At 37.6% G+C, this 26,769-nt stretch overlaps 6 protein-coding genes across 9 annotated transcripts in view; 1 reads left to right on the forward strand and 5 right to left on the reverse strand.

Moving 5' to 3' along the window:
• The first annotated feature begins 3,733 nt into the window (after positions 1-3,733).
• Positions 3,734-5,131, forward strand: LOC9324255 (putative F-box protein At1g59675). Its single transcript, XM_021035082.1, is given in 4 exon segments — positions 3,734-3,811; positions 3,983-4,311; positions 4,846-4,899; positions 4,977-5,131. Coding segments are annotated over 4 exon segments (576 nt in total). The 3' UTR covers positions 5,092-5,131.
• Positions 5,132-5,691: 560 nt separating this feature from the next.
• On the reverse strand, positions 5,692-8,592 carry LOC110230778 (probable disease resistance protein At1g59620). The gene is made up of 4 exons (XM_021034629.1): positions 8,507-8,592; positions 7,442-8,310; positions 7,125-7,271; positions 5,692-6,989 (listed from the first exon to the last, which is right to left on the reverse strand). The coding sequence occupies exons 2-4, from the start codon at positions 8,298-8,300 to the stop codon at positions 5,842-5,844; spliced, it is 2,154 nt and encodes a 717-aa protein (XP_020890288.1). The 5' UTR covers positions 8,301-8,310; positions 8,507-8,592; the 3' UTR covers positions 5,692-5,841.
• Positions 8,582-15,440, reverse strand: LOC9322735 (probable disease resistance protein RXW24L). Of its 2 annotated transcripts, XM_002888146.2 has the most exons (8): positions 15,383-15,440; positions 14,153-15,027; positions 13,849-13,995; positions 11,429-13,694; positions 10,256-11,297; positions 9,878-10,174; positions 9,244-9,785; positions 8,582-8,658 (listed from the first exon to the last, which is right to left on the reverse strand). In XM_002888146.2, the coding sequence occupies exons 2-7, from the start codon at positions 15,018-15,020 to the stop codon at positions 9,285-9,287; spliced, it is 5,121 nt and encodes a 1,706-aa protein (XP_002888192.2). In that variant the 5' UTR covers positions 15,021-15,027; positions 15,383-15,440; the 3' UTR covers positions 8,582-8,658; positions 9,244-9,284. The 2 variants fall into 2 exon arrangements, with proteins under 2 accessions (XP_002888192.2, XP_020890273.1); XM_021034614.1 differs by lacking the exon at positions 8,582-8,658 and having other exon boundaries at positions 8,999-9,785.
• Positions 15,441-16,604: 1,164 nt separating this feature from the next.
• LOC9324256 (glutathione S-transferase U15) lies at positions 16,605-18,454 on the reverse strand. The gene is made up of 2 exons (XM_002888147.2): positions 18,081-18,454; positions 16,605-17,078 (listed from the first exon to the last, which is right to left on the reverse strand). The coding sequence occupies exons 1-2, from the start codon at positions 18,405-18,407 to the stop codon at positions 16,707-16,709; spliced, it is 699 nt and encodes a 232-aa protein (XP_002888193.1). The 5' UTR covers positions 18,408-18,454; the 3' UTR covers positions 16,605-16,706.
• A 210-nt stretch (positions 18,455-18,664) lies between these two features.
• Positions 18,665-24,634, reverse strand: LOC110230773 (nuclear pore complex protein NUP98B). 3 transcript variants are annotated; one of them, XM_021034622.1, is made up of 13 exons: positions 24,210-24,634; positions 23,620-23,696; positions 23,180-23,470; positions 22,096-22,773; positions 21,789-22,001; positions 21,064-21,689; positions 20,870-20,954; positions 20,729-20,768; positions 20,454-20,592; positions 20,172-20,288; positions 19,925-20,081; positions 19,597-19,638; positions 18,665-19,502 (listed from the first exon to the last, which is right to left on the reverse strand). In XM_021034622.1, the coding sequence occupies exons 2-13, from the start codon at positions 23,639-23,641 to the stop codon at positions 18,829-18,831; spliced, it is 3,084 nt and encodes a 1,027-aa protein (XP_020890281.1). In that variant the 5' UTR covers positions 23,642-23,696; positions 24,210-24,634; the 3' UTR covers positions 18,665-18,828. The 3 variants fall into 3 exon arrangements, with proteins under 3 accessions (XP_020890281.1, XP_020890279.1, XP_020890280.1); XM_021034620.1 differs by having other exon boundaries at positions 24,096-24,634; XM_021034621.1 differs by having other exon boundaries at positions 24,041-24,634.
• Positions 24,635-26,251: 1,617 nt separating this feature from the next.
• Positions 26,252-26,769, reverse strand: part of LOC9322736 — a 23,958-nt gene continuing 23,440 nt past the window's right edge. The window contains exon 10 of the mRNA XM_021034636.1: positions 26,252-26,564. The gene's annotated coding sequence lies outside the window, so the exon portion shown is untranslated. The remainder of the gene's footprint in view (positions 26,565-26,769) is intronic.

A 26,769-nucleotide genomic window follows, 5' to 3' on the forward strand; every position in this document is an offset into this window, starting at 1 on the left:
CCTCAGAATAAGTATGGGGAATAGGAATTTTTGTGATGTTGTTGATATATATGAGATGAGAAGGTGAAAGTTTAGAATAAGAAAGAGTTGATGAAATGGGATATTGAACATCAGAGTTAAGTGAGTAACAATGAAAATCTTTGAGATAAGCCGGAGTTTTCTTGGCTCTAGTGGTGGAGTGTTTTAATGGAGAAATTTGTGATGGAGAGATAGAAGATGGAGAAATTTGTGATGGTATAGTGAGCTTACCTTAGGACATTGATGTAAAGAAATCCAAAGAGTGATCAGACTTCTTATCTTTTGCCAGAGGAAACACATCTTCATGAAATATGACGTTTCTGGAAATGAAAATTTTATTGCTCTCCAAGTCCATCAACCTATATCCTTTGTAGCCTGCAGGGTAACCCAAGAACACACAAGCTTTAGATCTTTCTTGGAACTTAGTTCTCTGTTTAGGAGATGTTGATCCATAACAAAGACAACCAAAAGTCCTTAATTGATCATATGCAGGTGCTTTCCCTGTAAGAACTTCAAAAGGAGTCTTATTAGATAGAACTTGAGATGGAGTTCTGTTAATAAGAAATACTGCGGTCAAGATACAGTCACCCCAGAAAGGCAGAGAAACTTGAGATTGAAACATGAGAGCACGAGCTACATTCAAGATATGTTGATGCTTCCTCTCAACTACTGAGTTCTGTTCAGGTGTCTCTGGACAGGAATGGAAGGACTGTATACCTTTATCTTGATAGTAACTTGTGAAGTTCAATTCAGGTGCGTTGTCTGACCTAACTGATTTAACTTTGAGATTAAACTGATTCTCAACAAGAGTGATAAAAGCTGGAAAAACTGTAAGAACCTCTGACTTGTTCCTCAGCAAATATACCCAGGTTGCTCTTGAAAGATCATCCACTATAGTTAAAAAATATCGATATCCATCAATAGATTCAACTAAAAATGGTCCCCAGATGTCAATATGTAATAACTCCAAGTTTGTATTACAAATATTATTCTGAGAATGATAAGATAACTTCTTCTGCTTAGCCAAATGACAAATATGGCAGTAAGCTAAACCCTTATTCTTATGTCTAGTAGTGCCTAAAGACTCAGAAATAACATCCAATCTGCTGAATGAAGGATGCCCCAGTCTCTTGTGCCACATACTAACATCCACCACTGCATTCACTGAAATCTCTGTCTCCTTAATATCCAAAACATATAGATTTTCCACTCTTCTACCCTTTCCAATGGTCAACTCCTTGGTAAGATCCTAAATTTCACAAGAATAGGGATCAAACACCACTCGGAAACCAAGATCAGTAGTGAGAGAACTAATACTGATGAGATTTAGCCTGAATTCCGGGATAAATAACACATTCTGGAGCAAAATGTGTTTGTTGATCCTAATGGTTCCTACACCACTAATTTTAACAGTAGGTCCTGTAGGCAAGTTTACACAGCTAACAATAGCAGTATCCAGAGTAAGAAACAAGCTTCTATCATGTGAGACATGATGTATTGCTCCAGAATCTATAACCCATGTCTTAGGGGAAATAGTATTTCTGGATACTGTCAATATACCAATGAAACAATATGTAGAAGAGGAAAACGAGATACCAGTGTTATCAGTCTGAGATGTACTAGCTGCAGGAGAACCAAAACTTGACTGAGGTTGAAGCTGAGAACTAAACAGAGCGATGAACTGTTGAATCTAATCCTTACTAAGATTACCAATGACTGCATCTAGACTGTTATTCTCAGAATCAGGAGAAGGTGAAGCCAAAGTAACCTGAGCAGCAATGGGACGGGGTTTAACATTCTTATCAGGTGTCTTTCCCTTAGGTGTGAATCCAGGAGGAAATCCATGCTTCTTATAGCATCACCTAAGCTATATGTCCCACCCTGTTACAAAAGGAATAAATAGGTCTTCCTTTGTTTGGTCCACTTTGCACATAACACACAGTGGGATCCTGACCAGAAGACTCAATAGCAGATACTTGAAAAGCAGCAGGTGGAGCAACTACATTGGAGAAACCCTTTTGACTATCATCTTGGTCGAGTTTGTTATAGACTTCAGCCAATGTAGGGAGAACCTTCTTCATGATGATTTGTCTCCGTATGATAGAATAAGAATCATTAAGTCCTGCCAAAAACTTAACAATCTTAGCCCTCTCTGCCTTCAATTGCAGACTAGTAGCCTTGCCACAAACACACGGATCATCTGGTTCTTCTGTGCTTTCCAGATTTCCCCATAAGGTCTTCAGTTTGGTGTAGTACTCTGACAAAGACATGGCTCCTTGGCGCAAGTCTTGTATCTCTTGAGTAAGATTGAAAGTTCTTGGCAAATTACTCATATGAAAACGACTGTGAAGATCACACCAAATATCAGAAGCATCTTTCATACGTAAAATGCTCCGATAGATCTCCGATGATACCGAATTCAAAAGCCATGACTTAATCATACTGTTACATCTAGACCAGATGCTAAAATTTTTATCAGATTCAGCAGGACGAGTTAAGGAACCATCAATGAATCCTAATTTTCCTTTTGAATCTAACGCAATACGCATAGCAGCTTCCCAATCATCATAGTTTGTGCCATCTAAACGAAAAGCAACGAGAGTCAAACCTGGATGATCGGCGCTGTGAAGAAAGAACGGAGAGTGCGATGGATTTGAGAAGTCCGATGATGCATTTGCTCGCGATGCTCCAGAACTACGAGATCTAGTAGCTGGAGGAGAGATCGGAGGAGATTCAGCAACACCGGTAGATCGTGACACTTTCCGAGCTGAAGAACTTGTTCCAGACTTCGATCGAGCGGATTTCCGAGCTATGACAGCTTTCACCATTGTAGAGGATGGATCTAGCGCAAAGAAAACGAAGAAATCAGATCGAAATCAATAGAGATCTGAGCTTGAAGGCTCTGATACCATGTTAGCGGAAGAGAAACGTTGAGAGAAAAGTTAATATGAAGATAATTTTCTCATTAAGATTAGGAAGAATCTTTCCAAGAGGTTTATATACAATTGCTCAATCTCGGTTTACTTAACCGGATCTAATCTAGCTACTAAACCAATACATTAATATACACATATACACTCCAATAGGAACAAACCCTAGAACCCACTACCATGAACCCCAAAAACTGCTTTGTTGCTGCTACTTCTGCTTTACCAACAATCTGATGCTTAGATAAAGCTTTCCACGATTTGCAAGTACATCGTACTGCGCTCAGAGATGTTAGCGGAACCCTAGAGAGTATCTCCCCTATCAAATCCACAGCAAGATCTGACATTGTCGTCATTATTCTTACAAGTTTCAACCTAAGTTTTTCACTTTCAAAGCTTGTCCACTCTTTTCTCTCTCTCGATATATGGAGACAAATTGTTAAGTTAGGGCACGATCGTTTCCTTGTGAGTTTTGACTGTTTCCTATAAATATAAATTTATTTATCAAATAAATATTTTGTTATTATCATGGAGTCCTATATATTAATATTAACTATTTAATTATTGTTACTATTATAGAAGATATACATACATATAATTAATAATTGAATATAGTTATAATGTAAATTGATAAGTTTCCAAAAATTAATAAGTTTCTTCCGTAAAAATTTACGACAAAAGTTCCCTAATTTTTAAAATATAATATAAAAATTGTAATATTATATTAAGAATCAAATGAGTATTCTCAATTAGGATTTTGAGAAAGTGAAAGAGTGGAGCGGTCGGCCATGGAAGAGAAGACGGGGAGAAGAACACAATATTCATCGACAAGGTCCTCACACAGGACTGGTCCTAGAAATTTGGGGGTCAAAGCAACAAAATATAATTGTTTAGGGTTATTATAAACAGTTATAAAATCTGGAGGTCTTTTCTTAAAAATAATATTTTTTGGAGGCTTATTTACAAATATTTTTTCTAGCAAAATTTTTTAAAAAAATTGGGGGCCCCATTCATTTGCTTCATTCCGCTACCCTCAGGGCCGGCCCTCACGTGATAATGATACATCTCAATCAGAACATATTCCTCTGGATTTAACCATCCAGATACTCTCAAGACTTCCTGCAAAATCGGTTGGGAGATTTCGCTCCGTCTCTAAGCTTTGGTCCACCATCACCACTAGTCAATATTTCATCAACTCCTTTGCGACTCGGTCCTTGGCATCGGGGCCTTCTGGACTGCTAACCGTCCAAAAAGGCGACATTCTGTTCGTTTTCTCGTCTCCCCTACACAAGAATAGTCCCGACGGTCAATTTTCTTGTGTGGGAAGTTATCAATTTACAAAACCTAATTTTGGTAACCTCTTTGATTATTATTACGTGCACGGCTTGTTTTTCTTGGAAGGTACTAAACAGCTCATGATTTGGAACCCTACCTGAAACGGGTCTTCACTTTACCTGAACCTGAAGCGGCTGAAGGGGAATACTACAAAGGATGCATTTTGAGATATGATCAGATTGATAAGAAATACATAGTACTACGTGTTTTTGTAGACTCCAAGATTTGCATTCTTACATTGGGAGCTCAAGGACAAGGATCATGGAGAATAATAACCAACGGTGTCCCTAGGCATAAACCTACTCTACGTTATGGTGGATGCATTAATGGAGTCATGTACTATGGAGCCCTTGTTGATGTTTTTAAACACCGTATAATGAGCTTTAATGTCCGATCTGAAAAGTTCAATCAGATCAAATATCCGGAGGGTAGTTCTCATTTGTGTTCGTATTTGATATCGTATGAGGGAAGATTAGCCTTAGTTGATACTCTGATTTTCTCTTCTATTGATCTGTGGATTTTGATGGATGGAGATAGACACAAATGGACGCATAAACGCTTTGTTTTACCATTTTCTGAAATGAAACCAAAACAGAAGAAAAAGCTACACTTCAAAGGTGTTAGTAATACTGGTGAGCTTACTTTTGCAACATGGGGGTTTTCTAAATCGGTTTATATCCTATATTTTGATTCCAGGAGAAACAGTATTAGAGAAGTCGAAACTGTCGGTGATGAATTTAGACTTGTTGAGGAGTATATGTACACCATGAATGTTTACCCTAATAACATAGAGAGTCTCGGGTCTTTGTGAAGTAGAGCCTTCATCGATCAATGTTTTCTTTGTTTTCCCTTGTGACCCTTAATATATATATTCTCTCTATGTTCGTCCTTTGATTTTTTTTGCGATCTTTATTTGATCAATCATTGATTTGGTGTGCCTATATCTAATTGATTCTAGGAATTAGATTACTTTGAAAAATGGCATGAATGTTGATTGATGATATGTCGAAGAGAAGAGAATATAAACATGCTAACTAAGGATAATACATAAGTGAAGAAAGAAGAAGAAGCATGTCATATATTCTCACTCTATAAAAGTTAAAATGATTTTTCCACTATAAGAAGGAAAGAAGCATGTATAGTAAGAGACTTTACTATTTTGCTGCATAGTGACAGCCACTTGTTATATTGTTGGATAAGTCTCAGCATAATTTTCTTTAATTAGTTAGAAAAGATTTAGCAAATCAGAAATAGAACCATGTTCTTCTTTTAGATTAACATGGAGGGCCCAGAGAGTTTGAGTTTTCAGGAGTAGAAGATGGTTTTGATCTAGTGGACTGTCCTTGAGGAGAAGAGACAGTATCCTTCCTCGTTGGTTAGATATAACTACCTTTATGCTAATATAACTGAATGAAAGTCTAAGTTTCTTTTCTTTTTTCACATATATTTAAACTCAAACTTAATACTGACGTATTAAAATCAATTTCTGACACAAAGCCTTTGGATTATACATGCCAAATGATAGCTAAAGAAGATTTCTCACTAGAAACACCTTTATATCTTACCTAATAGTAAGATTTTCGAGGTGTGTCAATCCACGAAGAGATGAAGCTAGAATTTCCAAAGTACAATCCTCGCCGTTAAATATGATTGAGAGACCCCTTAGCCTTGTCATATGGTGAAGATCCGCCACACTGCTATGCTTTGTTGAGAAATTACCAAGTCTCTCCAAGTTGATTAGATTACCTAATTCCAACTTTGTCTCACCTTTTATTTTACTCGGTAAAGCGAGGTATCTCAATTCTCGCAACTCATTCAAGACATTGGACATGTAAACTGGAAATACAGGCGATACATCTATATTCAAATAAAGGAGCAACTTCAGATTCCGGATAGAAGAAGGTAGATGAGTTACCCTTACTTGGTTTAAATTCAAGTATCGTAAGTGAATGAGCTCTCCAATGTTAGGCGGTAACTTATATCCCATAAAATCGGCTCCAGAGAGATCTAACACCCTCATCAACTGTAGCCTTGTGAAACATAGCTTTGTTTCCATCCAATGGAGCTGCAAGAGAGATCTAAGCTTTTGATTCATATCAATTGTATCACAAGACGATTGTATGACGAGTCTGCGAGATTTACAAGGAGATTGAGATATTGAAGTTGAGCTTCTTGCATCAACAATTTGTACGAAATTCTCTTCCTCTGCTTTATGTAGACAAACTTCTCTCATCATGTCATGCAACTGACATGTTTCAAATCTTGAAGTACTAACGTCTCTTTCAGAAATTACCATGTTTCTCTTGACCAATTCTGCTAAGTATCCATCTGCGACCTCTCCAATGGTCGCTCCATCATAATACCTCGGCTTTGGTATTCCTTCTGCAGCCCAGTAATAGGACAGCTTCCCAACATCTATTTGGAAATCTTCGGGAAAATGGGCAAGGTAGAGGAAGCATTGCTTCAAATAAATAGGCAGCTCTTCAAAGCTCAGAGACAATATATGATAAACCGAACTAATATTTCTGTCGTCGAAGCTAGTTCCTCCAACAATGTGCGATTTAATATTCTCATATACCCTTTTCCACTCATGAAATGTGTATTGCGCAGATAACAACCCTCCTAACACTTTTACAGCCAACGGTAGACCTCCACAATGTTTGATCATCTGCTTACCCATCTCTTCCATTTCTTCATCGACCTTATATTCTACACACGACATCATCAAGATATGGTGACATTACATGAATACCCGTAAGTATTAGAGAGATACTATTAAGGAAAAGTAGATTGTGATAATCTTAATTAGTAGAGTTTTATTAATAAAACTGTCTTAAAGCTTACCGGTGGAGTTTTCTCTAGGAAACACTATCCTTTGGAAAATTGTCCAACATTGTTCGAGAGCTAGACAATTTGGTTTAGCGGTGAAACATTTTGGATCTGCTCGCAATCCCACGCCTTCGTTACGAGAAGTAAGTAGTACCTTCCAACCTATACATATCTAATTTTTATATAATTTCTAACAGAAAATAACATATTGCTTTATGACCAATATGTGTGTCTGGTTCTGACCTTATATTTTTTTTACTCAGAAGGTGAAAATTACATATATTAAAGAGAGAATTATTTAATGTATGTAATTATGTATGATAGAATGTCACCTTTTTTCCGTGGAAACATTGGTTTAATTATGTCCCAATCTTCTTCCCTCCATATATCATCAAGGACTATCAAAGTGTTTTGTGTTTCCAACACTTCAATAAGTTTTTCCTGAAGTTCGTCTTCTGTCATCTTTAACACCTTATACTCTGGCCCAAGTTTCCGCAAGATCGACTGCCACACATACTTCCTTGAAAGTTGTTGTGAAACACATACCCACGCGAGTTCTGCAAAATGACTTTTTACTGTCTCATGATTAAAAACTTGTCTTGCGAGGGTTGTTTTACCGATACCGCCCATTCCAGTTATAGAAACCACTTGACTACTATCTTCCTCCACCAAGTAGCCAATCAATTGCTCAACACTCTTCTCCAGCCCCACAAGATGATCTTCATCATCGCTAGAAAACGTTTGTCGCATTTCCCTTTGTCTTTCCTGTAGAGATTTTGTATCCCTTTCATTGACAATGACCTGTTGTACGCCAAGACTCTGCATATCCCGAATCACCTTAGAGATCCTCTCGCTTATTGCTCTAATATCGAAAGCAAGCCCCATGCGTTTAGAAAACCTTCTCACACTGTTCCTGATCATGCCATTTGTTTTTCCCAATTCTTGCTTTAGAAGAAAGGTTTCGATTATATCTTCAGCGTCATAAACAATTTCCTTTATCTCTTTGACAGTGTTCCTCACCATTGCACTTGTATGTTTCTTGGCATCTGCATCTTCCAAAAAGCACCTTAACATATTCAAATCACTTTTTAATCTATTAAATTGCTCTTTAACTCCTTGAAATCGCTCAGATTCTCGGACAAGGAGGTCCCAAAGCTTCTCAACTCCAAACGACAAAAGTGTCTCAGCCATAATTAGTCTCCTGCTTAACAATGAAAGTAGTAGTCAATAATCACTTGAAGAGGATCCATGAGTTCACAATTCAGATATATTCTTTTGCAAAATTTACCGAATAACTATACTAGTTTTGTTGGATCTAATCAACAGATCTTTCTACAAAGACATGAACAATACTGATATAAAAAAAAAAAAAAAGGAATACAAAAAAATCGAAGTACCTTCCACCACCAAAACTAAAGAGAGAAAAGTAATAATCGCCTCCGGAAATTTGCTTCTCAATCAACTGATCTGTTTGTTTTCTAAGGATAAGAGTTGACTCCAAGTCAGCACCTACTTTTGGCCAGAAAGTCTTCAAGGCAACCTTTGGCCACTTGTTATTTTTGCATTGGTTCAGAAAAAAAAAAGGAAACTAAGGTGAGACCTTTATATAATAAAATGGTCCAGCTTCAGTTTTGGTGGGACCTGAAGATGGGTTAGTTTACGCACATGAGGGTAACAAGCGTGGCTGAAGAAAATTATTGGGTTGAAATAGAAATGTAACAGAATTAGTGGGCTGAATAGCTATAAATACAGAGGAAAAACTATTATAAAAGTATGCATTCTATAGTTTCTAGTGATGTGCTATGAAGGTTCACTCTTCTATACGATGTATCAGTTCCTTGTGGTTAACAATTAGAGATTAACAGTTTCATTCTAATTATCACAATCAATTTGGTAATAAGATGCTAAAGCAATGCAGCTAGCATAATGGATTAATGATAATGTAACATGAATTTTTACTAACAACTTTTTTGTACGAATAAAAATCAATTGGTGATGGGATAATAAACCAATGAAGCTACCATGATGGTCACTGCAACTTTATGGAACAAGTGTACCAACGAGTTTTAACACATTAGCTACGCGAACCTAATACTAAGTGAAATGCAATACAAAATTACCAACAGTGAAACACCTTTTGTTTTGTTATGAGAGACCTCCCCTACCATGCGTGAATCATGTGTCGTCCAATGTAGCTTCCATGCTTCTGGGATCAAGACTTGTACAGCCAGACAGCTTAAGCTCCACCATAGATCGCAAGTTGCTTATTCCATTTGGTAGTTTCTGAAGCCTTGTGCAGTTCTCAAGATCAAGCGTAATAAGTTCAGTGAGATTCTCGATTGACAATGGAAGTTCCTTTATGGCAGTCCCAGCTAGATATAACTCTTTCAAGTTTGGTGCAAAATCCTGAATCTCCTCGAACTCTGAGCAGCCAGACATACGAAGAAGCTTGAGAGATATTAACCCAAACATGGCAGGCAGACTTTGCAACTGAGAACAGTCTTTCAAATTTAATGAAACAAGCTTCCCACAACTAGGAATAGATGTGCTAACGTCAACCAGACTAATACATCCTTCGAGATCAATATGTTCAAGGTTCAAGGCTTCTGATAACACCATGACGTCAGTTAAGTTTCTGGAGTGACTCAGTTTAATTCTCTTTAGCTTCTCGAGATTCTGTTTAAAACATCAATAACCGAAATGAGTCATCAAATGCAAGCTTATAAATTAATGTAAGCATCTTAAAACACCATAATGTCAATACTTACTTTCTTCCCTTCCCATAGCTTCTCCATGTTGCTATAGGGCATGTTTACCTCTACAAGGTTCTCAGGATTAAATTTCTGAGGCAAGCATTCCAGAGGGTAATTCTCCCAATGAAGTAACCTGAGCTCATCGGGCAAAGTGTAGAGGCCTTGAGATAGACTTAGCTTGCACTGGTTCCCAGGGGTGGAAAAATAGAGCTTCAGCAATCTTAGTCTATACATCTTACTAAACATAGTAGGACTAAGCTCATAGTTCAAGTCAGAAGCATCCAGGAAAATGCCTTCAATCGCTTCAGTTCCCTGACGAAGACAATAAAAACTAAAGTAAGGATAATTATGAAGTATCAGGAGGTTAAAAGAACTAAGCAAATGTCAACTTACGGAATTGCGTGTCAATACATTAGCGATGTCTTTAGAGTCCCACAATCTGCTACGTTCGCATGGATCCTCGCCTTCTTCATGAACTATAAATCGACCAATATCTTGAAAAGGAACAGGCATCTCGATTTTATCGTCTACAACGCTAATGAGAGACTCGTCAATGAGATCACAGATTCCCAAATATGTAAGAAACCCGCAAGCATCAAGTAATTGCACCACATGATCTTTGTTCTCCCCTGTGAAAAAACATGCAAGATCCAAAAATATGTTCTTTTCGTTTTCGTCTAGTCCACCAAAGCTTTTCTGGAATTCGTCTTGAATCTGAGTTGGAGGATTTCTCCGCAAGCTTTGGAGATGTTCCTTCATATTGCTTCTATGCTGCTTTGATACAGAGGAACCCAGAACATTGAGAGCCAATGGAATACCACTACTGCAGCTCATAAGCTCTGAGATGACCACATTTTCTCCATTCAAATATTGCTTGCAGAGACGAGAAGATTCAAACTCGCATAACTTTTGGATCTCGTATGGCTCTTTAACCCTGCATTGTACAAGAACTTGTTTTCTCCTAGAGGTTAAGATGATTCTGTGTCCATGAGAAAACCAACAAAACCCTCCAACTACAGCTTCTGCATCTCTAGCATTACTCACGTCATCGAGAACAAGAAGAATCGTTTTTTCCTGGAACCAGTCCCTCATGAAACTCGTTTTTATATCAGAAGCGCCTATACTTAGTTTTTCTTCCCCAAATATTTTAGAAAATAAATCATCACGCATTTGCCTCAGCCCTTTTGTTTGACATGTTAGATCAAAGTCTTGCAGAAAGTAACACATATCATATTGTGGAGCTAGAATTCCAAAAATTTCTCTAGCAATAGATGTCTTACCTATTCCTGCCATACCCCAAATTCCCACAATTTCAGCATCTGAAGGATGGGACTGATTTAACAATGCTAAGATTCTGACCAGATTCTTGCTATTTTTCGAATATAACCTTAAGCATGCGTTTCTAACAACTTCCTCAGCAAGCATAACCTCAGTCCTGCAAAACGCACACAAAAACTAGAAAGTGTTAATAAGTACATTGAATCCTAGAAAAGTTTCCAAAGGAACAGTTTCCCCATTGCAAAAATTGTCAAATAGTAAAGGCAAAATTAAAAGAAATCAAGTTACCCTTTTGTCCATTCATGTCCATCAATGGATTCTATTTCAGCCAGAGCCATCTTCCATTTCTGAACTCTGTCTTCCTGGACAGAACTCTGAAGGTGCAGAAATGCTGCTTCAGACATGCCTTTCAACCCACAAATGTGTTGAAGTGTCACTTTAAAATATATAGGGATAATTACAATGTCTTTCGCTTTCCAATGCTCCATGATTGCCACAAGATGATCCAAGGACTGTTTAGAACAAACGTAACTATTTGAAAATACCATAATACCAACACTAGATCTGTTTAACATTTCTACGTTCAAGTTCTCTCTTCCTGAAAGATTATACGTCAAAGGTGTGATCCCTCGCTCGTGCAACTCTTTTAAGATGGCTTCCATGAACTGTGTCTCGTCCACATCATGGCTGTCATTGCATGAAAAGACTGATACGCATTCTGGTTGAGCCATCTCTTTCGTAGAATCATGGCTGCGAAAAGTATTTTCCTTCCGTTTTGTGTCTAATGCCTCACGCATGGCATTATCCAAAAAAACTTCACTTGTCTCAGCCCTGTGATCGCTTATAGTAAGATTTTCTATGTGTCTCAGTTCACCTAGAGATGAAGACAGAGTTTCCGTAGTACACCCGCTAGTAAATTTAACAAAAGGGATGTGCTGGACTTTGTAATAATCTACTCCTCCTTTCGACAGTCTCTCCTTCCATTCCTTTCCCATAATCAGATCCTTTAAAGAAAAGATGAATTGCAGCCCATTAGGGAACTCCTTTAATTTCTTACAGTCACTAATATTCAGAGTGTGAAGAAGGGGCATGGAGCCTTCTTCTACTATCCACTCTTCCCACTCCAGTAGTCCCCATATTGAAAGCATATGCAATTTAAGAAACCCGCCGCCCGAACAAACCATTCTCTTCCCACAAAAAGATTTAAATGATAATTTGACCCGAGATAAGTGAAGCAGCTTCTCTAGAATCGGCATCGGATCCTCCTCCAAATGACAAATCTTCAGATTTATGGTTGTAAGGTGAGAAGGAAAATATTGCACATCAGGTAACTTTGGCATATATATGCTCAACTGCAGGTGTTTAAGATGAACACAATCAAAAATTAATCCTTCCTCATCACTCGTGTAACCATCAATAGTAAGATTTTCCAAGTGTCTAAGTTCACTTAGAGATGAAGATAGGGTTTTCTTAGTACACCCCTTGCCGTTGAATAAGATTGAGAGAGTCTCGAGCTTTGTCAAACAGTGAAGATCCCTCACGCTGCTATGCTTTGTTGAGAAATTCTCCAACGTCTCCAAGTTGATTAGATTACCTAATTCCAACTTTGTCTTATCATGCATTTCATCCGGTAACCAAAGGTATCTCAGTTCTTTCATCTCTTTCAAGATATTAGGCACATTCAGTGGAGATCCCGCTTTTACTTTCAGATTCAAATAGAGGAGTAACGTTAGGTTCTCCAGAGAAGAGGGTAGATAAGATACCTTCGCCATATATAAACTCAAATATCTCAAGTGGATGAGCTTTCCAATGCTAGAGGGTAACTTCCCTCCTTTAAACTCCACTCCAAAAAGATCTAACACCCTCATCAAATGTACCTTTGTAAAGCATAAACCTGATGCCATCCACATTGAGCCTCGCAATGAGAGAGATCTAACTTTTGGATTCTTTATAAGAAATGTATGATCACACGAATGTATGACGAGTCTGCGAGGTTCACTATGATACCAAGAGTCTGAAGTTGAGGTAATGCTACTTGCATCAATAATTTGTAGGAAATTCTCTTCTTTAGCTTTATACAAACAAATCTCTCTCACCATCTCATGCAAGCAACATGTCTCAAATCTCGAAGTATGAATGTCTCGTTCTGAAATAACCATATTTCTCTTCACCAATTCTTCTATGTATTCATCTGCGACCTCTCGAATGGTCGCTTCATCATAATACCTCGACTTTGGTATTCCTTCTGCGGCCCAATAATAGGACAATTCTCTGACATCTATTGCATAATCTTCTTGAAAACGGGCAAGGTAGAGGAAGCAGTGCTTCAGAGAAATAGGCAGCTCTTCATAGCTCAGAGACAATATTTGGTCAACAGGAGTGTTATTGCTGTCATTGAAGTGAGATTTAATATTCGCACATACCCTTTTCCACTCACTTAATGTGTGTTGGACAGCTAACAACCCTCCTAACACTTTGATGGCCAATGGTAGTCCGTGACAATGTTCGATCATCTTCTTACCCAGCTCTTCCATTTCTTCATCAATCTTATATTCTACACATGACATCATCAAGATATGGTGAAATTACATGATGTCTATTCGAGAAATATTATTTAGGAAATTCGGACAGTGATCATCCTAAGTAAAAAGTGCTCGATTATGATCGATATAGAAAACAAAAATTAATTAAACAGTCCTAAAGCTTACCGGTAGAGTTTTCTCTAGGAAATGCTATCCTTTGAAACATTGTCCAACTTTCTTCAGGGGTTAGGAGTGTTGGTTTGAAGGTGACACATCTTCGATCTGCTCGCAATCCCACACTCTCGTTGCGAGAAGTAAGAAGTACCTTCCAACCTAAACAAAATATAACTATTTTTTATATACCTCCTTAACCGAAAAGAACATAATGCTTTATGACCAATATGTGTGTCTCGTTCTGCATGCCCTTTCTCTTTTTTTGTACTTATATTAAAAAGGAGAATAAATTCATGTATGTATGATAGAGTGTCACCTTTTTTCCGTGGAAACATTGGTTTAATTATGTCCCAATCTTCTTCTCTCCATATATCATCAAGGACAATCAAAGTGTTTTGTGTTTCCAACACTTGAAAGAGTTTTTCTAGAAGTTCGTTTTCTAGCATCTCTAACACTTTGTATTCTGGCCTTAGTTTCCGCAAGATCATCTGCCACACATGCTTCCTTGTAAACTTTTGTGTAACAAATACCCACGCGAGTCCTGCAAAATGACATTGTATAGTCTTACGATTAAAAACTTTTCTTGCGAGGGTGGTTTTACCAATACCGCCCATTCCAGTTATAGAAACCACTTGGCTGCTATCTTCCTTCACTAAATAGCCAACCAATTGCTCAACAGTCTTCTCCAACCCCACAAGATGGTCTTCATAATCGCTGGACAACTTTTGTCGCATTTCTCTTTGTCCGTCCTGTAGAGACTGCGTATACCTTTCATTGACCATGACCTGTTGTACGCCAAGAATCTGCATATCGTGAATCACTTTATCGATCCTCTTACTTATGGCTCTTAGATCGGAACCAAGTTCCCTATGGTCCACTATAACCAAGGCCAATCTTTTCACACGGTTCCAAATGCCACTTGTCTTTCCAGCTTCTTCTTTTAGAAGAAAGGTTTCGATTATATCTTCTGCGTCATAAACAATTTCTTTGATGTCTTCCACAGTTTTTCTCACAATTGCACTTGTATGTTTCTTGGCATCTGCATCATTCAAAAAACCCCTTAACCTTTGTAGATGTTCTTTAACTTCATTATATTGCTCTTTTACTCTTAGGAATCGCTCAGATTCTCGGACAAGGAGGTCCCAAAGCTTCTCGACTCCAAACGACAAAAGTGTCTCAGCCATAAGTCTCCTGCACAAGTAGTATTATCAAGCCAAAAAGAGTCTCTTAAAGGTTCAAAGTAGAGATTTGTTTTTAGCTCCTAAAGTCACTACCAAGCCCCCATCAGAATCTATAGAACAAAATAAATACTAAAGATTACCAAGGCAGACCAAAGGACCCCTATATGGAATTATTCAAGAATTTTCCCAAGAAGGATGCATAAAGTCAAGAACAAAGTCAAATGTCAAACAAAAAATTTTAGCTCTTAAAGTCCCTACCAGATTCGTTTGAACAAAACCCGATACATACTGACCAGAAGATCCCAAAATTAGAAATTATTGGATAATATTCCGAAGAAGAAAGTGAAATGTCATAAAGTACTCACCCGTCTTCGCTCTTCGGGAGAATTTAGAGCTGATTGATTTTTGTTTCGAATCTCAACTAATGTCGTGAAAGTACAGCGGTGTCTCTTTGCAAGAGGAAGACCAGCACGTAAGAAAGGGCCCATGAATTTTGAGGGCCCAAAATTGAAAGTTCTTTTACATTTCTAAAACCAAACTTTTATGAAACCAAAGTGGTTTGTTTTCTATCTTAGCGGTGAGAAAAAATATCTTCACTAATCTTAATCTATTTCTTCCTTCATTTTTGTCACAAATCTTTTTCAATTTCCAAAATGTGTTACTTTTCCAACCAATTCTTTATATATATATATATATTCTTTTTGACATATTCAATTTTTATTATTCAATCCCTGAAAATTTTCTTAAGACCCAACACTTGTCGTTTGTTTAATCAATTGGTTAGTAATTGTTTGTTTTCTTGTTTTGCTTGATAATCCAAAAACCAAATAACCATTGTCGTTTTAGTTAAGAACGAGTCTCGAAAATCTTTAGAGTATTTTTGGTCTTTGTGGATCAACTCCGCATATACAACATTGTGGTTAAGTGTATCGGATAATTATTCGAGCAATCAGTAGTAAGTAAATTTTGGTATTAAGTTAAAAGCCAATGATAGTTTTGATGAAAGATAAAAAAAAAATATCGCATTTTATAGGATAAGTTGTGTTGTAAGTTTTTCTCTGGTAATAGATTTTGTTTGCCATTTCTTAGTGAAAATATTATTGTTGAATTCATGTAAAACTTAGATGAATCTCAAAAAAATAACCAAGAAGAAAACTACTCCCTCTGTTTCACAAAGAGTGTCATTTTAGAGTTTTGCACACAGATTAAGAAAACATTAAATTTTTTATTTTTTCTAAACAAAAACATCATTAACTATATACCTAAACATAATCTGCCCAGCCCAATAGTAAAGCAATCTGCAGAATACTAATGGTCATAAAACATAAAAAATCATTAAATTTTCATTGAAAACCTAAAACGACACTCTTTGTGAAACAAAAATAAAACCTTAAAACGACACTCTTTATGAAACGGAGGGAGTATATGTTTGAGGCGAGACTACTCTTTACCTTTAGCTTATGAAGTTTATTTTAAAAACCTGAAATTCCTAGGCATAGTAAATTGAAGATACACAAGAGTCAATTTGAACAATAGACTGCATATACTGCATACATTACATCATATTATAAATGCCAAAAAAGTATATCTTACAAATTAAAACTTTAAAACTTCAACTTATTTTCTTCTTACATTTACATGCACCCTTGCATTACAATACATTTCTACGGTAGTCTTCCGATCTAGGAGCTAAGGAGCAACGGATTGAGCTCTATCCTCAAGTTCTACTATAAACTTGGCAACTCTATCTATCTCCGGCACCACATTCATCACCGTTTCATCTGACAAAAACTGGTTGGCCCATCTATAAAGAGAAGGAGTTTTTAATTCGTCTAAAACCTTTTCTTTTTTAAGCTTTTCTCTAGCTTTAAAGAAAACTAAAAAGCTTCCGAGACAAATGTCCATGAACCCGATTGTTTCACCGCCGAAAAAAGATTTCCCTTTGCTAAGAGAAATAAACGCATCCTCGAGTTGCAACAACCCTTCTTCCATTTCTTCCATGCCTTTTGCTTTTGCGTCTTCCGATTTAGTGACCACCGCTGTCATCAAAGCCGGAAACCACTGCATTCTTGAAATGGAAAATTAGCAAAAATATTGTAATACAAATTTGTTATAAATCTTAAACAAATTAAGCTTAACGGTTTTCTTCTTAATAAATAATGATTATTTCATGGTAAAATCATCCTAATGATCAAGTTTTAACTCATTGAAAATATTTCGGACCAATTTCAATCATCCATCAAATTATTTAGAGTGATAAATAAATAGTTCAGTTTTTGTTGCAACAAGAAAAAAAGGACTAGATTTCAAGTATTCACAATTCATATTGCATGGTCCATTTAATTTCAAGTTTTCAACAATCTAGATACTGCCTAAACAATAAGGGGGTGTTATTGGTTTATGATTTCAAAAGAGTTTTAGTGACTTAAAGAGTCATGTAGAATATGTTGTTATTCAATCAAGATTTTTTTAAAGTATGTTAAAGTTTTGTGTTATTCATTTAAGATTTGTAAAAAGTAATGTAAAATCATCGTAAATTTGGGGTTATTAGATTCATACTCTTATAAAGTCAGTAAAAATTTTGTGTTATTCAATTAAAACAAAAGAATCTCTGACTGTTAATGAATTAAATTATTATGTTATTGGTTCATGACTTTGTACACTTTTCTTCACAAAATAAAGTCATAGAAAGTCATGAAAAGTATTATCAAAATAGAGAAATTGTTTGAGAAACTTTACAAGATTATGAAAAACTAATCAACAAGATTATAAAAAACTCTCTATCAATAGTTTAGAATCTTTTATTTATTGACTTTGTAGGATTTGATTGAAGTCATCAAAATTCCTTGAAAATTAGGAACCAATAACACCCCCTAAAATTAAGAGGATCCCAACAAAAGAAAGATATAATTACTTAATTAGTATCTCGCTAAAATATCAAAAGTTCATCGCATAAAATTAATGGTCACGCATTACAAATTCTTGACAAAAGACTGAAAGAGGATCCCAACAAAAGAAAAATTAAATTTGATGGACTTCAGATAAAAGACACCAAAAACTGACCTTGTCATCAACGAAGGCAGACCAGAAGCGAGCAAGAGCTCGATCATGAGGGTGAGAAGGAAGAATGGACGGTCCAGATGAGCTCCACGTCTCATCGATGTACTCTACGATGTTAAGAGACTCGCAAACCGGTTTACTTTTGTGGATGAGAACCGGGACTTTCTTGTAAACCGGGTTCGATTTGAGAAGAAGCTCACTCTTTGATCCGAACAAATCTTCTTCAACGTAATCATAATCAACCGATTTGAGACGAAGAGCTATCTTTGCTCTTAACACGACCGGACTGTACCATGTTCCCAACAGTTTCACTTCCTCTTCCTCTCCCATCTTTGTTTTGTCTAAATTATTTTTAGTTTAGGTCAGTAATTAATCGTTTAAATAGACCAAGAAACAAGAAGATATTAGTGGTGAGGCTAGTTTTGTATTCCTCCACGGCTCTTTTCTTCTTCTTTTGTCTTCTTAGTGACTTAGTCAATATGAATTTTCTAAAATTTGACAATTCAACTCAACCGGTTGATCATTAATGATATATACACATCTTTATTCATTGGTCTCTGAAATTTTTATAATCCAAGAACTAAGTAAATTTTTCCTAATAAAACTGATAGAAAAGAGAGGTTGACATTATATTGCAAAAGACATCATTTTGACATTATATTGCAAAAACAGACCAATAGACAAACCCCAAAAAGTAAAAACAGAACCAAAAAAAAACGGGACACTAGTCTACATATGATCTTTCTAGTTACTACACATCATCTTCATCTCCAAGCTTGTAGGAACTGAAATGTTCGACCTTGAAAGTCCACTCGCCATTCACAGGATCATAAGACACAAACTGAGCTCCTTGTTCCTCAGCTTTCCTCTTCAGCATTTCCTTGTACTTGTCCAATCTCTCGCCTTCCTTCACTTGCGTACCAGTCTTCTTGTCCATACATTTTATGTTCAGCAAAGTTACTACCGCCGGCTTATTCAATCCTTGACCCACTGGTGGTTTTTTGCTCTCGTCCATGTACACATTCACTTCTCGGTTTTTGAACTGAACCACCATTTCCAGGTCGAGTTTACACACATCCGTCTCTCCTAGAAACTTTATACTCCCGCAACCGTGTCTCCCAACAACAAAGTCCTTTACCCGCTTGCAATAACCCGGTTCAACCCTTTCTTTTGCAGCCAGTTCTGGGATCCGAGGCTCTGTGAAATATTCAGAGTGATGCAACTTCGGCATCAATGACTCGATATCTGCTCCACTTGGTGAACTGTGTGAACCTTCTTTGTTGCCTCCATGATTTTCATGTGTCCCGTTTGTTTTCTGATTGGCTTTGGCCGGGGTAGCTTCACGAATTTCATTTTCATGTGTCCCCTTTGTTTTCTGATTGGCTTTGGCCGGGGTAGCTTCACGAATTTCACCGTTATCCTTTTCTGCAAATATTAACAGTAGAGTCAGTGAATGGGCCTCACCAATGCACAAACGTTAATCACTATTTTGTTACATATGCATATTTTAAATACTCACTCTCATGGTTGGCTCCATTAGTAACCCCATTCGACTTCTTACCTGAAATTTACATGTAAAATAAGGTCAGATATGATCAAATTAAGCCACTATATTAATATGCAAACAGGTCATTTCCCGAGTCCCAAGTATCCATAGAAAGTTCAGCTATAGAGGTAGCATCAAGTAAGATGTTCTAAGTGGAAACTTCTTACTTCTTATCTAAGAGAAACTATTGGAGCCATGTCTAGAAAAAAAGGGGGCTATTGGGACAACGGAAAGCTTCTTTTTGCAATTGAACGAAGGCTCTAATCTTGCAATAAATAAGCCAATAAAAAGGTAAGCTTACCGTTCTCCTGCAGTGGGGTCGGGCTATCCTTTGGACGTTCTGATTTTACCCTTTCAACTGGGCGTATAAATAGAGCTCTAGGGTTTTCCCTTGGAATGAAAAACGCATCAGCCTTTGGTGTACTGGAATTCTCCTCTTCATCGCTGAAGAATGGAACCTGAACAAACAGGTAGAAAGAACCTCAGTAACAAAACTAAAGACAGATATATTCAAGACAAAGCCAAAATTCAGAAAACAGAAAACATGCCTTTGGACCATCATCACCGGGACGGTATTTTCTTGTAGGTAGCCTGACCCGTCTTTGTAAAAAGTGTCGAGAAGTTAGGAGTGGTAATACTCTAACTGGAGCAGGCTTATCAACGACCTATGAAGAAAGGAAAATATACGGGTTAATACCATGGAGCAGTCATTTGTTTCTGTATCATTGTATCTATGAGAGGAGATGTATTTTATTTGCTTCAAATTTGGAAAAAAGTTATAAAGAAAAAAAGGTGGTGTGTGGGTGTTGAAAAAGGCAGAAATAACTTACAGGCATGCTGGAGATACCATACTGAATCGAAGGTGAATTTCCACCTTGAGCAATTGAAATCTGAGGCAAAGCAGGAAGTGTTCCAAATGGGTTTGTAACAGGAGTTGGTTGCATAACAGCAGAGTTACCCATCGCAGGCCTGTCAAAGCAAAACAAAAAAAAAAAAGAATGAAGCTCCAGAGATGCAACTTCCTAAGTACAATAAAACTACTGGGTTAATAAATTATCTAAAAGAAGAAATAAGAGTCGAAACACTGATGTCAGAAAGACCATACACTTGCTTAAAGTTGCCTTGGCTAAAAGTTCCCATTCCACCTGTAACGTCAGTGGTATTAGCTTCAGAACATAAACATAAAAGACTTAGCTTCTAGTATTCAAGACGATAATATTCAGGGTGCTTTGATTGATTGACATACCTATTTGGGTTTGACCAAAGTTGTTGAAACCAAAAGCACCTAATGGTTGAGTTGGCTGAGCTGATTGAAAGGGTGTAACAGCAGGCTGCAAAAATAAACTAATATTAGAAATCCCTACATAACTCAAAACGGCAGTGAAAGGGACATCAACTCTGAAGTGAACTGGCATTTAAATTAGTTAAAAAGAAACTCACTGTTGTTTGACCAAAGGGAGAGATGTTTGTAGTTAGGGATGCAGAGCTTGAAAACATGTTCGCAGAGCCAGTGATAGGTGTACTGAGAAAGTTACTCTGTCCAAGTGCAGGACTAGTCTGTCCTAATGCAGGAGTGGTATTCTGTGCAAACAAAGAACTAGTCTGGCTGAATGCAGGAGTGGTATTCTGTGCATATGAGGGGTTTGAACCAAACAGCGGAGATGACTGACTGTTGTTAAAATTTCCACCATTGTTAAATGCTGGAGTTGACCCATGTGCAGGAGCTGAACCAAATATTGATGAACCAACTGGCTGTGATGTGTTTGTTGCAAAACTAGGGGATGGTCCAAAAACGGATGTAGTATTTGATACAGTTGACCCAAACATGGATGGGGTAGTGGGTTGACCAAAGGATGGGGTAGTGGGATGACCAAAGGAAGGGGGAAAAATTGTGTTAGTTGTTGGAGTCGTCTGTGCAAAACCGCTAGTGGCTATTGAGCTTGAAAAAGGGTTTGCTGGATTTGCAGGTGTCTGGCTAAAAGCTGATGACGAAGAGAATATAGGCTGAGAATTTGTTACACCAAATCCAGTACCTCCAAGAGATTGACCAACAGGACGTTGTCCACCTGAAAATTAAACAGCAAGAGAATCAATATTTTGGTAAATAAAGTACAAACATCTAACCTTAAGACAAACGCATAACATGGATTTGTTTGGCATATGACCTTTATCTCCTCGCTGGTAGTCCTCCCACCTAAGCTCCTCCTGGTTTTTTTCTTTGTATGCAGGCATGGCAGATATAGATTGTAGCCTCTCAGTCTGGTTACTAGTGCCCGATGCTGGCTCAGTTGTAGGTGCATAAGGCATGACCCTACTCCCCCCTTGTTGACCCCCAATAGTTGATTGACCCCCAAATGTTGGGGTCGAAGCCTGTGCACCTGCAAAACAAAACATGTGAACATAATTAGTTACCATTAAATGGGTGGGAACTTTCACTTCTAAGCTGTAATTGAATAGGACTAGCTAGAAAACCTTGGGCTCCAAAGGTAGATTGTGTAGAACCAAAGGAACTGCTACCAAATGCTGAGGTAGACTGTCCAAAAGCTGGGGAAGAACCGAAATTAAAAGATGGGGTACTTGATGCCCCAAAGGCAGGAGTGTTAGATGCCCCAAACGCAGGAGTGCTTGATGCCCCAAAGGCAGGAGTGTTAGATGCCCCAAACGCAGGAGTGCTTGATGCACCAAAAGCACCTCCAGAACTGAAGGCATTGTTACCAAATGCATTGCCAGAGCTACCAAAGGCTGGAGCAGGTGACACGCCAAATGCAGGTGAGCTCGAGGAGCCGAATGAAGGAGTAGTTGCAGCACCAAAAGCAGGTGTGTTATTGGAGCCAAAGGCAGACGTGCTTGATGCACCAAACCCAGGTGTGCTAGTGGCACCAAATCCGGGTGTGCTTGTGGCACCAAACCCGGGTGTGCTTGTGGCTCCAAACGCGGAAGTGTTTGAGGCGCCAAATGCGGAAGTGTTTGAGGCGCCAAATGCGGAAGTGTTTGAGGCACCAAAGGCAGGCGTGCTAGAGGTACCAAAAGGTGTAGACGAACCAAAAGTGCTGTTTCCAAAGGCAGGCTGTGATTGCTGTGTGGTGCTTCCGAAAGGACTTGACTGAGGTGTTGAGAGGCCAAAAGACTTCTGACCAAACGTAGAAGTGCCTGTAAGAAAAGATTTATCATTCTTCGTTAGAAAAGGTGCACAAAAGAGATATATTAAAAGACTAATGAGACCCTGTAGGCTAAAGAAAACAAACAAACTAGACCAGATCAGGAGCTAGTATTGTCACGATGAAAACCCAAAAGACTACTAATTTTGGAAGTAGTAACAAATCTCATGAACACCATAAAACTTGGATATTGCTACCCTGAAACTAACAGGTAATCAAACGCTTGAAGAAATCAGAAACGAGTAGCAAAAGTGTATTTTTACAATCTAAGTCCTACTGAGAGAAAGGATATCCTATTCCATCAGGCTTATCAATGTATCTATCCCATAATATGAAGACATATAGTTTATTCCAGGCCTGGTATAGTTAATGCAGTAAAATACATATAAGGTACTTACCACCAAAAGGTGACGTTGAACTACCAAATGCAGGAGCAGAAGATGCTCCAAAGGCCGGAGTAGAGCTCCCAAACGCTTGTGGTGAAGCACCAAAAGGTGAAGAAGTTTGAGGTGCACCAAACACACCGGTTGAAGTGCCCCCAAACATAGAACTCCCTGTCTGTGCGCCAAAAGGAGTAGAAGTACCAAAGGGTTTCGGAGCAAAAGGATTATTACTCGGGTTATTGGTCTGCCCAAACAAAGATTGAGTTTGGGTCCCAAATGGACTGCTGTTAGATGACTGTCCAAAAGCTGTAAAACATATTAAACGGGTCATGTCAGCATTGCAAAAGCTACAAATATCCAAATTTGATTAAGTAGCAAAGGAAAGATCCGTGCAAACTAAACAGGGCACTACAAAACCCATAGTAAATAAACAATAAGGTACAAAAATCACTTACGATTATTAGAAGAACCAAACATCTTCGTCTATATATTCACGACTCTGACCTCAGCCAAAGGAATTGTTTCTTCTAGCCTGGTACAACAAAAAAGAAAACATGAACATTAGCAAACACCATAATGGAAGTTATCAAGTTCCAAATCATGAACATGATACAGCCAATTAAATTGGTTCATGCGTGAAGAAAACGATTTTGAAACCAAAACAGAGATAAAGATAGTCATGAATACACCAATTAACAACACAATTACTCGTAATCGGATTGACATTGAACAAGGCAACATCACAAGTCGTGTAATTCATAACTAGGAATCATCAAATTCGAAAACAGAGTACGAAAAATCAAAACCAACACTATTCGATAACATAAACTTCAACAAATAGTATCTATGAATCCGATGGAAATCAATCTAACTAACCTAAAACTACGTCTCACGAATGTCACACAAGATAAAGAACCGGAAATTTCCGTACTCGTTTGTCCGAAGTCGGAAAAATTAGGGTTCAGGAGTGAAGAAACCGCCGAAACTGTTAACGAAAGCGGTGTCGTTCGTCGTAGACTCAGAGAGAGGAATTGAGGAATGTAACCTGAAGGCTGAAGCACGAATGTGGAGACGACGGAGACGACGGAGAAGGAGGAGGAAGAAGCAAAGACCTCGCCGGAATCAAAAAGCCTCAAAGTTTTTTTTTTAACGTACAATGAAAAGTGGAGGAGGAGGCTGAGTATATAAACAAGGAGTTTCTGCGTTGTATTCAAGTCAATGTAGCGTCTCTCCGACGCTCGGTTTGTTAACCGGAATTGATTTGGCCGGTTCGACCGGCTCACGTTGTATTCAAGTTAATTTAGCGTCTTTCAAACGCTCGGTTTGTAAACTGGGATTGATTGGACCGACTCGAATTATGGTTCATTTCCTCCCGGTTCGCCCGCGTGAATTTATTTTTTTCGGTTTCTTTAATTGTTTTACGATTTTTTACTTTTCTTTTTCCAATTTTATTTCTTTTTTTGGCCTCAACTTTTTTATCCTTTATTAGTAGATGATTTTTGGGGTCAACTTTTATCCTTTTTGATTAAATACGACATTTAACCAAAAATGAATAAATATGTAGAAATTTAATAAGGAAATTTAATGTGATAAAATATATGAAATATGTGATAAAATAAAATTAAAAAAACGTAATGTATAAAAATTATAACATTTACAAAAAAAGAGTAATATTAAAGCTATTTTAAATTTAAAAATTGTTAATTTAAATTTCTAAAGATTAATTTCAATTCTTTTAAAAATAAATAATTTAAGCATGCATGTTAGTCTGCTAATCTTTGGATTTAGAGAGACAAGTCTAGATATTACTTTTTCGCTTGTGTTCCTAACAGTTGGTCCGTTGCGCTCCAAAAATAAAAAGTGACCATTGCGGGCCGGCCCAAATAGATATAGGCTGACCCATTTGACACCGGAAAAACACAAGCATGCTGAAAAGTCAAAAAAAAATATGGTATATAATAGCACAAAAAAATAAGTTTTGAAAAGAATTATAAAAGATCGGCGGAATGTGGTAAAATCTTTGGAAAACTAATCCCAAAAGAAAGAGACCGAATCCAAAACTAGTTAGAGAGGCAAAAATCCACAAATAGAAAAGCCAAAACCAAAGAAACTAAAACTTATAAAGAGACAGAGCCGGCCCTTGACACAGGCAGATGAAGCATCTGCTTGTGGCCTCCAAATTATATAGTTGATATTCGGCCAAATTTTTCTGAAAGTTTCATTGGTTCTACTGGTTAAGACTAAGAGTTACTCTTCCAAGGGTCAAGGGATCGAATCCCTAGTTCATTTTTTTTTCTGTTTTTCAAGTCTTTTTCAAAAAAAGTAATGTATAGTAGGCCAAAAAAAAATGGGCTTGTGGTCTTAATATCTTCAGAGCCGGCTCTGTAAAGAGACAACAGAAACTTAGTGACGAAGAAGTTTTCACTACACTAAACGAAGCCTAAACAAGAAAAAAGACTGAACTAGAGTCGAGGGATCGAAACTCAAATGCCTTATTCTTCTTGTAGAGAGGAAACATATGAAAGCCCTTCGCATTGCTCCTCCCTAGAGCCCCGGTCAAGATCATTGCTCTAAACGATCCCCTAAAACCCGGTAAGAGAAAATTGAAACTTATACCGCTTTTAAATGAATGGTATGATTAGGAGAAAATATAGTACTAGTATGTATATTTTTACCAATACATCATCAGATATCAGAAAACAGTTTTCCAAATACATGATTAAATTCTACTGTTGTGTGTGATTTCTCATTCAGTTATGATATTTATGATGAGCACTAGTCGAAATATTGGCCACTGTACAGAGTCGTAGGCAATCTCCGAGGTATGATCATGTTTCGGAATGATGTATTGTTTATATATTCATGCTTCCATTATTGAGTTCTTCTTCAAACCGAAAAATCTCTTAGATTTTGTGTTCTTGAGGAACAAAAGAAAAGAAGATAAACAACAACAACAAAAAAGTTAACTGAAACCATTTTTGGTTATTCATTTTTGGTTAAATGTCGTATTTAATCAAAAAGGATAAAAGTTGACCCCAAAAATCATCTACTAATAAAGGATAAAAAAGTTGAGGCCAAAAAAAGAAATAAAATTGGAAAAAGAAAAGTAAAAAATCGTAAAACAATTAAAGAAACCGAAAAAAATAAATTCACGCGGGCGAACCGGGAGGAAATGAACCATAATTCGAGTCGGTCCAATCAATCCCAGTTTACAAACCGAGCGTTTGAAAGACGCTAAATTAACTTGAATACAACGTGAGCCGGTCGAACCGGCCAAATCAATCCCGGTTAACAAACCGAGCGTCGGAGAGACGCTACATTGACTTGAATACAACGCAGAAACTCCTTGTTTATATACTCAGCCTCCTCCTCCACTTTTCATTGTACGTTAAAAAAAAAACTTTGAGGCTTTTTGATTCCGGCGAGGTCTTTGCTTCTTCCTCCTCCTTCTCCGTCGTCTCCGTCGTCTCCACATTCGTGCTTCAGCCTTCAGGTTACATTCCTCAATTCCTCTCTCTGAGTCTACGACGAACGACACCGCTTTCGTTAACAGTTTCGGCGGTTTCTTCACTCCTGAACCCTAATTTTTCCGACTTCGGACAAAC

The sequence above is a fragment of the Arabidopsis lyrata genome (genome assembly GCF_000004255.2).
Source record: "Arabidopsis lyrata subsp. lyrata unplaced genomic scaffold ARALYscaffold_2, whole genome shotgun sequence".
Taxonomy (NCBI): domain Eukaryota; kingdom Viridiplantae; phylum Streptophyta; class Magnoliopsida; order Brassicales; family Brassicaceae; genus Arabidopsis; species Arabidopsis lyrata.

Excerpts from the sequence above, each read along its gene's own strand:
- LOC110230778 (XM_021034629.1), bottom strand. The coding sequence starts at position 8,300 with ATGGCTGAGACACTTTTGTCGTTTGGAGTTGAGAAGCTTTGGGACCTC. Across the intron at positions 7,272-7,441 it reads AATGTTTCCACGGAAAAAAG|GTTGGAAGGTACTACTTACT; the intron begins GTGACATTCTAT and ends AGATATGTATAG. Across the intron at positions 6,990-7,124 it reads TCCTAGAGAAAACTCCACCG|AATATAAGGTCGATGAAGAA; the intron begins GTAAGCTTTAAG and ends TGTCGTGTGTAG.
- LOC9322735 (XM_002888146.2), bottom strand. The coding sequence starts at position 15,020 with ATGGCTGAGACACTTTTGTCGTTTGGAGTCGAGAAGCTTTGGGACCTC. Across the intron at positions 11,298-11,428 it reads GGACATGAATGGACAAAAGG|GACTGAGGTTATGCTTGCTG; the intron begins GTAACTTGATTT and ends TGCGTTTTGCAG. Across the intron at positions 9,786-9,877 it reads AGCTATGGGAAGGGAAGAAA|AATCTCGAGAAGCTAAAGAG; the intron begins GTAAGTATTGAC and ends TGTTTTAAACAG.
- LOC9324256 (XM_002888147.2), bottom strand. The coding sequence starts at position 18,407 with ATGGGAGAGGAAGAGGAAGTGAAACTGTTGGGAACATGGTACAGTCCG. Across the intron at positions 17,079-18,080 it reads CTGCCTTCGTTGATGACAAG|TGGTTTCCGGCTTTGATGAC; the intron begins GTCAGTTTTTGG and ends TCAAGAATGCAG.
- LOC110230773 (XM_021034622.1), bottom strand. The coding sequence starts at position 23,641 with ATGTTTGGTTCTTCTAATAATC. Across the intron at positions 20,955-21,063 it reads CTCCCTTTGGTCAAACAACA|CCTGCTGTTACACCCTTTCA; the intron begins GTGAGTTTCTTT and ends TTATTTTTGCAG. Across the intron at positions 20,769-20,869 it reads CTTTGGTCAAACCCAAATAG|GTGGAATGGGAACTTTTAGC; the intron begins GTATGTCAATCA and ends CTGACGTTACAG.